Source organism: Brugia malayi (genome assembly GCF_000002995.4).
Source record: "Brugia malayi strain FR3 genome assembly, contig: Bm_v4_ChrX_scaffold_001, whole genome shotgun sequence".
Taxonomy (NCBI): domain Eukaryota; kingdom Metazoa; phylum Nematoda; class Chromadorea; order Rhabditida; family Onchocercidae; genus Brugia; species Brugia malayi.
This window is the reverse complement of record NW_025062479.1, coordinates 4,609,103-4,620,083: the sequence shown is the minus strand read 5'-3', so window position 1 is coordinate 4,620,083 and position 10,981 is coordinate 4,609,103. Positions and strand designations below refer to the sequence as shown.

The following is a 10,981-nucleotide window of genomic DNA, read 5'->3' as shown; positions in this document are numbered from 1 at the left end:
TTGTGTGTTATTCTATTCCAAAACAATCGTCACTAAAGTTCCCGTTTGTCATGTGTTTCAAGTGTACGGCGATGGAGAAGCCGTCGTTTGAAGCAAAATGTTTTTCTTCTAACTTCATTATTTATATCAATATCATGGTTTTTATGTGTCACTTGGCTCTACACTCCATATCATATAAGCATTTCATCATTTCTCCGTTGTGATCATCATTTTCGGTTTTCCCTTAGACTTTGATGTCTCATACTGGCGTGTGCTCCATTTTTGTTTTATTCTCATATTAACCAACGAACTTTTTGTTAGAAATTGACTTAGACATTCGTCATATTTTCACCTGGTCTTTCTAACTGTATATTTTAATTAAAAATGAAGTATAATTTGTAGTTCTGGTCATCTTCACTCCGTCCTTGTACTTTTCCCCTTGTAGGGAATTTGGGTCGCATATGTTTAATTATATCAGAAAAAGATTTTGGAGAATGAATTAACTCCAAGTTAGCATCATTTTAGGCAGTAACGGTTAAGAATTAAAATTCCTGGCTTCTGCGCTTATTGCATGTTATAAATGACAGCGAGAACAATGCAACTTTTAACATGTGGGTCGGATAAATTTATAGTCCAACACAAGATAGTCTATGAATTCACAATATTCGAAGTGTTAACACATAACTGTCCAATGTAATAATTGTGTTTACTAGTGCTTCAAGATATTAAAATATAGAAACTCTTTAGCACATATGTTGTGAAACATGAGAAGGCCGAAGTCCAATGACAACATCGGTAGGGAAAGTTCAAGATGCTTGTCAATCCGTTGAATTTTAAGTGGAATCAAGCTAATTCAAAGGAATGGACTGAAAAATGTTCGTAGTGTAAGGAGAACTTGATTTTTTATACTGATTCTTTCAAATAAGTTTCCAGTTAAATCTGCGTCACTAGAAATTTGTAAAATCACTTCAGGTAATAAAAATTCCCTAGATAAATAATTTGTATGGTATGTAACCTGTCACAAAAAAAAAAAAAAAAGACAAATCTCGAGATTCAAAATGCCGACTTGGAGCACAAGTAGACAATTTAAAAATGTCTGGTTTTATGGAGTACTACTGATACGACGATTATTATTATTATAGGTAAATAATAAAGTTTCTGCAGTACTTCCATCATCTTCATATTAAATAATGTGTTTGGCTGTGCATATTTCAAACTCAATATTGCTTATGCATATCATTCAACTTTTCCTTTAATTCCGGAGCTCATTTTCATTTACATTTAGAAAAAGCATTGATAACATCTAAATGTTGTGTCAAATATGACGATTGGAAAAAAGTATTGGTTTTCAAGTTCAAGTTAAGGCTTGGCTATCAACGAGATCTGGAAACGATTTGGAACTGAACAATAGAGGCAATAGATGAAACTTGAAATGGAACGTGGTTTTACCTAAAAAAGTTTTAAGAGATCAGTTGCTTAGCACCAAATATCGCTTCACTGTAACATAAAAGCAGAAGCAGTGCATATCACGAAACGTAGTATTGATGGAAGAACGTGGTAATATGATGCTGATGCAGATAACGATCCCTCTCTAGCATTTAACAAATTATGCTGTTGTAACCAGATATCATACTGATATGGTTCTTCCACAAAATCTGCTATATCTTTCGGTAAATCATCGACAACATGGATCTTCCAGCCCATATTATATGTTGAATAACTCTGTAACAGTTCTTCCCTTGAATATTTAAAACCAATGAGTTTTAACATGCGATAGAAAGACTTCACAGAAAAGTTGAAGATAAATTGAATGAATATATTCTTAATTTACCTGATAATAGAGAGTATCGGGTGTTTCAGCTGTTGGAGTGAAATGAAAAGTTGCAGTTTTGGATGTTTCAGTACATTTTAATTTAAGTGAATGCCGATACTCAGTGAAACTATTGAATTTATCAGCATCTTCATCATCTCCACCATCGTGAGACCACAAACACAGGTGACCAGCAGTCTCATTTGGGTTGTGTCCAGCCACTATTTTCACTTGCTGCATGCAATACAAATAACTATTTTCAAAATAGATGAAAATTAGGTGGATTATAAAATTTGAATTCAAAAACAAATTCAAACACAAAAAAAATAAAAGTGAAGACTCGCTTAATTTTTCCGTAAACTAAGGAATGTTCTCGTACTTTTCGTTCATCATTGGATAATTTAGCGTATCCACCAAATGGATCATCTGATATATACAGTGGATTGTAGAAATCGCTTGTGGATTTATCATTACCACCCTCGACACTAAAAACGTCCATCATCACCAGTGCTGGCATGAAAGACCATCGTTAATTTAAAAGCGGACCATATGGAAAAGTTGGATTCAAAACAATTCATATCGTATTTGATACAACTTTTTCTTCTTACCGCAATTACCTGCCGTTCGACCGACATATTTAAATTATTTCCCACCGAAGATATCACATGCAGAAAGAACGAAATCTTTTTAAAAGATCCTTAAATACCTTCTCATATTTATAGTCAAAAGACCTGCAAAATTCTTCAAAATTTACTTGAATGTATATGTGACGCCACGTTTCAAATAAATATCAGCCAAATAGCCATTCACATACCACACATACTTTGCTGGTCTAGCGTGTGTCATAAACTGTAACAGAGATTGAAGCCGGTTCTTCTTTAAAATCTTATCCATAATATCAAAATTTCAGTAATTGTTTAATCGAACATTATACAATTTACATCTTTTATCAGTGAAGCAAAAAAAACAACTACCTGATAACCTCGTCGACCACCTGGAGGGCCCAACTGAAATGTGAAATTTAAACGATCATCTGTTCCCAGCAGCGAAATTAATGGCCAACCGACAATTTTAGAAAGCTCTATATCATCGAACTGAAAAATGATGAGTACAGTAACTTGAAGAGCTGCTCTGAAAATTACTAAGGTACTTTAGGATATTGGTAACAGAAACACAAATAATGTTATTAGAAACACTTCAATTCTGTGGGAAGAATGGATAGAGGATTTGTAATTCAATGCTCGAGTCCTATACGCATTTCTAGATATGTGCGAATTTATTTCTCCATCTTGTTTTGATTTTTTAAATTAAAAAAAAAACCAAAAAATTCCATGGTTTATTGATAAGTAATTTCAGTACAAGAAGTTATGTAAACATGATTTCTACTAAAAATCATTACGGAAAATCGTTTCTGTGGTGGTACATAGGGAGGTATTCGTTGTGATATATTCATAATAGACACATGTCCGAAATCAACACGAAATTTATAGCAGTAAACAGACAACCAATCGATATGATTAATGTCATATTCCGCAGGTAAATCTATGATTATGTCTCGTCCACCGCGATATCGCTCGTTCATTGCGGTTATCCTGAAAATGTGAACAACCAATTAGTCGTGAACCTTACTGGAATCTGAAAATGTCATTATATCCATATTTTTTTGATGAATGACGGATCATAAAAGAGAGAAATAATTTAATTTACCTCAAATACCAAAACTTTAAATACTGCAACTAAAATAGCATTATTGACGTGAAACGATAAACAAAATTTACTTTATCAGTAAAATTATCATACATATACTTACATTCCCACAGTATCTCTTCCACGTATCAATACTTTGACTCCAGAATCATGTGCAACATTTGGTCCTCGACCAACAAAAAAGTAGCCATCTAGAAGCGAATTAACGTTTAGATTAAGATCACTTGAACTGGTAAAATTTGACTGAAAGTCTGACCTGGTGCTTTATCACCATCAAATGTGAATCCGAAAATCTTAATTGTCCTTCTGTCAATTATCAGAATAGGCCCTGAACCAACACTATATCGGCTTCCACGCAATTCGGTAGCTAGAAATTGTGGTTTCGGAATGATCACAGTGTCCGGAATTGGAATTGTACCGAAGTTATGCTAAAATTTATGGAAGGTCTTCCAGAGCAAAAATAATCACTATCGCAAGTTTTATATTCCACTTTTTGCACTTTCTCAGTTTTATATTCCACTTTTTGCACTTTCTCCTTAAAAGTGATTTTCTTTCGCAAAATATACCAGTTACCCTCATCTTATTTTCTGAATTTCTGGACTGAAAAATTTCCCTGAAACTAATTTGCTTATAAACCAATTACCTCGAATTTAAAACAAAATAGAGAGAAACTTTTGAATGAGCTAATTTTGTGAAGTCCGGGTAAAACCAACACAACTCGTTCTGCATTCTTGTACGAGCCAATTGGAGCAATTCTATAACAAAGTAATTTCCATTCCGAATAAAAAAGGTGATTTGTTCAAATTTTCCAATTTTTAAATGAAAACAAAATCATTTTGCTGGATTCATATTTTGACAAATTTAGATTATAAAAATAAACATGCCCAAATTCAAATGTTGGGATCTTAAGACCGTCAATAGATGGTGCGTTATTTCGATCCAGCCAAAAGTATAAGTCTGAAATTATTAACAACCAGGATTATATGAAACCCATATTTGGTATATCTTTGTTTTAAAATCCTTAATAATTTTAATTGTAAAATCCCCAATAAATATTCTTCCTCGAAAAGCAGATACAGAAATGAATGAGTAAATGGAAGTGGAAATGAATGGATGCATTTTTTTATATATTATAGATGCCGAAAGACTAGCAGTTAATATTAAAGCCGCTGATCACTAAGATTTAGCAAGTGCAACTTCAGAATCTGTTAAAAAACCGCTCCGTTATTTTTGATACTACTAAATCATTTAGGTAGAGTTTTGATGATAATTTCGCAAAATATTTAAACTGATTATTGATTGCATTACAAAAAAAAAAACACATGCTTGTCACAAGGAAAATTGCAAATTTAATTATCCCCATCAGACGAAACTAATTCACAACTTCTATCATCTCATCTGTTTCAAGTCTTAGTAGTAACTGCGATTGTGAAAATGTCATTTGAGTGAGAATAATTTAGACAAGGAAATGAGAGATCAAAAAAGAGGATAACAGAAGGTAAAAAATTAGGCATTAAGGTAAAGTCATGAACATAAAGTAGATTAGAGGTGTTTAATGCTCTTAACCGATAAAATCCTACAAGCTTTTCGATCTCTCACTTGTCGCCGCACTTCATCCAAGCCAAACTTGAAGAAGCAAAGGAGGAAAAAGGGATTTTTATGAAGATATATTGTATCTTATTAATCGTGTTTACTATATTGTGTGATAAAGAATGGAAATAGATTAAAGATAATAGGTCATTTCTCACTTTCTTTTTTTAATTGAGCATATCGACAGTAAATATTTGATCGAGAATAATAACTAAATAATAAATGCAAAACCGACATTATTCTTTGCATAAAAACTAAGGGATTAAGTGCAATATATATATATATATATATATATATATATATATATATGTTTTATGCAAAATTGATCGCTTTGTAAATCTAAGAGAACTCAAATCCCAAAATAAAACTCAAAACTTTTTAGCTCCTTAGGATGGTAAGAAACGGTTCATTTTAAATTCGAATATTGCATAAATTCTAAAAAGGCGCTTTTTGATTGGTGATAGAGTTGTAAAATGATAGCAAATTTAAAGTATACATTAAAATTCAGCTCACCTGGTGCTTTTCCATTATAAGTAAAGTTTATGATTTGCAAAGTTGTTTCATTTACGATATAAACTCGTCCTTCAATATCTGCATCTGATGGATCAGGTAATTCACCAATATATACCCCATATTCAGGATCGTAGGAATTTATTGTTAAGTTGGAATCAGCACCCGCACCTGAAATGAACTCGTTTTTGCAAGCGTCCTCAACTGATGATATTTCTAAAGCTAATTTTTTCATTTTTTATTAAATAAAAAAGCAGTTAGGGGTATCTTATAACTTTTAAAAGAATTACAAAATGCTTGAAATACCTGATAAAATTGTTAGGAGCCAAGCAAATAAATGAGAGCGAAAACTTGGTATCATGTTTAGTTCTGAAATGAAAGTAAATTAATAAATAAAATTAGCTGGAGACAAATTGTTTTTCCCTCTTTTAGAGATGGAAGACGGAGGGAAAAAAGAGGACGAGAAATACGATCTGCATGTATTGACGATGAAGTGAATGACTGGATGACATTTGCTGTGATATGAAAGAAAACATGGAAAGAACATGAGGGAAGGTCAAACGCACATCGGAAGACAGTAATTGTGCAAGAAGGTCTTCCATGAACTTATTTTTAGCAGTAAGATTTATTCTGACATTTATTTTATAGAAAGAAAAAATTTTTGAAGACATCATCAAACCAGCAACTTTAATTTCTTTTTTTTTCAGTTTAACGCGAAATTATTAATTTCATCATAAATTAGCTAGTTGAATTATTATTCATCTTCATTATTAAGCAAAAACATTAATAGTCATTATTTATCATAGAACTATTACTAGAATTAAGAAAATTTTGTTTTAAAAGAAAAAAATAATATAGGACAGCATAAATCATGAAGTTATTAAGTGGTCACATCAACCAGGTGGTGGAAGTACGTTTCTTTTCCATAAGTTTTTTTTTTTTCTGTGTGCGAACGATCTGTGATTCCGATCTTTGAACAATAAGTATGCTTTAATATAAGAATTAGTAAGAATTGCACAATTAGTGAACCGAAAAAAAAAAAAGAAATTAAAGTGAATTTATTTGAAAGCGACAAAAAATTTTCAAATTATTTTAAAAAAAGGAAAAAAAAATCACAGTATAAAATTTCTATTTCATCAAACATTTTAGCGCTGAAATATTTTTCAAAATTTTCCTTTTATATAAAGTGAATTAATTTTTCAAATATCCATTTTTCTATATGCATTACGCCCCATATGGCATGCCAAATAAAATAACTGAAAAGGTAAAATCTGAATAATGGATAAAATTGATACATCTGTTGTTCTTAATTCAAACAACGTTCATTCCTTCATCTGTTTCGATGAGACATATTCTTTGATAAACAATAGGGTTATTGAACCGTATCAGTCTCATACCAGTTCAATAGTTTTACTATCCATATCTTGAAGTGCGACAAATAACAACTGTTGTTACCATATCTAATTCCTGCTGTCACTACTGCTTCCGATTCAAGGGTCACTTTTCATAATAACTAGTTTAATCTCATTAAAGATTCCTCGAAGAAAAACTATGCACTGCAAAAGTACTGAAATTCATTTTCAGGAGTCTTGCGAAAGGAAATAATTTCGCTAGATCTGTATCCCAATTGTATCGTATTCAGCAGTAAGCGTCGAAGGTTTGAATTTGAAAGTGAAAATCTTAGCTGCTGATAAGGTGAAAATTTTAGATACTAATGCAGATAATGCTTATGTAACAGAAAATTGTAATTTAATGCTTTTGGAGTGTTGGTATATAAAAAACGTATTGATGAAACAGAGAAAAGATAATATTCAGAAAATTTTAATTGTTGTAATCTTTTTAAAACTACAGCCATTTTTTCCTTTTTAGAAAGACAAAACAATGCAACTGATTATTTAGTTAAAAGAAGAAAATATGATTACATGATCATCTAAAAACAAATAAAAGTTAATTGCTACACATTGGATTTGTCTCATATAAGTTGAGAGAAATTAATTCAAGCAATTAATAAAATTACATTCCAGCTGAAAGGGTTCGTTGCGATATTAAGAAATCCTGAAGATGGTCGAAATTTAATAATGTTTGCAATCTTAGGAACTTTTGCCATCAGCACTTTCTTGATTTTGAATTTTTTAAAAATTTCGTAGTTTTTAAAAATGCACTCTTTTTGAAGGAAAAATTAAAACCAAATCACATTAAAAAAAAAAGTCTGCCCTGATAAAAACAATACATTACATGAAGTTGGCCTTGATGGCCATAGAAAGCATGACAAACGACAACAATACATAATCCTAATATATCCGAATTGTCATTCCTAACCTTATCTAGTCCTCACTATTAAAATTGTCTTACATTTTGTTTATTCTGCACTATGTCCTCTGGACATTTCGCAAATAAATTTTTGGATTTTTACACTGCTCTCTTACTAAGGATTAAAGAGAAAATAAACTTTTACGCATTTGTTAATGTCCTGACTAATTAACATTATGATCAGATGATATTGAATCGATCATTATTATAAAAACGATGAACTGGCATAGATTAACTATGATATTGTTTGTGCATTCATTCTTGCATTGCGAAACGATAAAACAACACTCATTTATTCCTTCTCTTATTTCTCTTTCCATCTATGATTTTCTTGGGAAAGACTAATTCATCTTAAACTTCTCCTCGCAATTAACCTAAATTAATATGTAATTTTTAATATAATTCGCTTTTTCAATCAGCAAAATAAATTTTCAGTTGAGCTAAGCACAAAATGCATGGATGAAAGGAATATCTATTCAGGCAAGATATTAATTAGACAAGCATGATTTGTCACAATACATCCATGAAATGATAAATTGCTTTATGTAAATTTGACTTCCGGTATTACATCGAAATAATTTCACCATTCAACATTAAGTCCTAAACCTCGATTTTGTTGAAACTTCTTTTTTAATCTATGACATAGAAATTAGATCTAAAAGAAGAAAAAAAATAAATTGGTTAGTTATGACAATTATAACAAAACTGTTTAAAAGTTCGTTTCAATTGAGTTCAGCAAATCAAAAATTAATTGATCAAATATTTTAAAATTTGCAGCATCACACCGACTAATGCAAATATTTTGATTAAATTGAAAAGCTTCCATAAAAATCATTGCAACTTCGCTTAAATGTGTAACGTGAGAATCGGTTTTAGACAAGTTGAACTGGAAGCATATAACTAAGTAAACGTTATATAAATAAAAAGCATACAACACACAAATAGATTATCGGAAACGGAACTACCTCAAAAATGCTGCAAGAACTTGGACGTTTCTAAAAAAATTTTCTTATCTTAAGGAAGCAAAAGTTTATCGATCGATCTTCCGCTTCTATGTAATAATATATGAAATATTTAAGGGTATTGCAATGGATATTCTAATCATAAATTAAGAGTCAAAAGTGATAATACCATTTTTATCTAGATTAATTTCCATTTAACCCTGAAATCAGAAACGTAAGAATTTATAAAAGTTGCGATTCTTCATTTTCTTAATTGCTAAAGCAAAAAAAAAAATTAATTCTCAAAATCCAGTTGACCAAACTTGGGATATACTACATATTAGAATATAGTGTTCAGATTTTAATTATCAAAATACTAAGTAAAGTAGATAAAACATATTCCGTATAACCAATAACTATTTCTCATGATTAAATCCGGCAAATCATAGTTAAATTTTCAGTAAGATTTGCATACATTCCCGCAAAGCAGTGATATCCTATATACTTTTGAAAATTTTAATTTGTAGTCGAAGACAATTTATTTGGAGTGATTTCCAGTAATCGATTATCAAAATAATTAAAAATAAGCACAAAGCTATGACCTTGTCCGAATTTCTTCTTTAAGTTGTAGAGTTTTTCTAATCTCAACCTTCAGTTGATAAGTTAAATTGTGCAAACTTTTGTAAGTTGTTTTCCGGATAATCCAGTTCTTCTTTGATAGTAATAAGAGGTAAAAGCCTTTAACTCGGAACCAATTCTTTTTCTAGTGAAAATAAATCCCGTGAAAATGTTAAGAAGGATAGAGCAGAAAATCGAAATATCTTGTTTGCATTATTTCTAACATCATTAACAAAACAACCAGATTATTTTGACCTAGAAAATTGTTCTCAGTCACAAAATGCAAGCAATTCACACATGCTCAGAAAACTAAGATTATCCGGTTTTTCAGTCCTTCACCATCAACTTACTGTTTCACCTTATCCTCGTTCTACAAAAATATTTTTCTGAGAAAATATAGCAAAAAATGAAAAACCTGAACAAGGTGCTCAAAATCAGTTTCCATATGTGGCAGTGAAAGATGTGTATGCAATCACAAGGGCAGAAGCATTGAAATTCAATCAATTAATAGAGAATTTATGTGGTTCAAATACTGCACTTGTATGGGTTCCTTCAACACAAATTTCTTCATTTAATGTTAATTTCATTTTTAGCGCTGATATTATTAATATTTACTAGCTTCATTCTCTCTAAATGATGAAATTTAAAAAAAGAAAAAAAAAAAGATTAGACATAAAATGACAAGAATGGGCGACCGTTAACGAAAGTGGTTTGTATGAAGTGGTGGTTGTAAAGAAATCGGTGACAGCTCTGAGCGATAATATTAACAGCAAGTATCAACAGTAACTTCTTATTAGCAGTGCACTTTTAACGGAATGTTTCTCAGTGACACCCAACCAGAAGTAATAACGACGGTGATCGCAGTTTATGCATGACTGCCAATCTTACGTACGCTGTTTAAGGAATGTTTGGCAACGAACAACAATTAGATAAGAAACAACAGATATGTACAGACAGACATACTGACATACACAAGCAATATCGTTTGATGACAGTTGTCTTCTGAAGCAAGGTCACTTTCAAAATTTTGAAGCCCGAGCAATTCGTATCCAAATCTGTTGTTTCTTATCAATTGTTGCAGAAGAATTTAAAAGTTTAAGGAGAGGATGAGAAGAGGTGGAATGAGAGAGGAAAGACAGTGAAAGTATTTTACATGAAACGATAATTAACAGAATTCATATTGCTTTCTCCATTGGGAGAGGAAAAGGGAAAAGGTACGGACTTTACCCTTTTGAACTTTTAAATTGAAGTGAAATAAGGGCGGTTCATGTTTTAAGGGTTGGTGTGACACCGAAAGAGTAATGTTAGTTAGTTATAAGCAGAGTCTGATCTATTATCATCAGCAGTAGGAACAGAAATAATCAGCAATAATTTGCATAATGTATGGTTAAATAGGCTGATACAGGTGAGAGAAACAACGGAAAAAGCATATAAAATGTGGACTGCAATAGGAATAGTGTAACCTTCCTGGAATAAAAATAGAAGATCAGATGAAGGCAGAGATAAGTTTGAAGGA

At 31.3% G+C, this 10,981-nt stretch overlaps 1 protein-coding gene across 1 annotated transcript; it reads right to left on the bottom strand.

Annotated features, from left to right (window-relative positions):
• Window positions 1-1,473: 1,473 nt before the first annotated feature.
• On the bottom strand, window positions 1,474-5,957 carry Bm6104 (Uncharacterized protein; the record flags this gene model as incomplete). Its single annotated transcript, XM_043073633.1, has 12 exons — window positions 1,474-1,701; window positions 1,811-2,023; window positions 2,169-2,274; window positions 2,544-2,638; window positions 2,764-2,883; window positions 3,189-3,381; window positions 3,600-3,687; window positions 3,753-3,924; window positions 4,140-4,251; window positions 4,354-4,453; window positions 5,600-5,767; window positions 5,903-5,957. 12 exons carry the CDS (start codon window positions 5,955-5,957, stop codon window positions 1,474-1,476), a joined length of 1,650 nt encoding a protein of 549 aa, XP_042929567.1.
• Window positions 5,958-10,981: the final 5,024 nt, after the last annotated feature.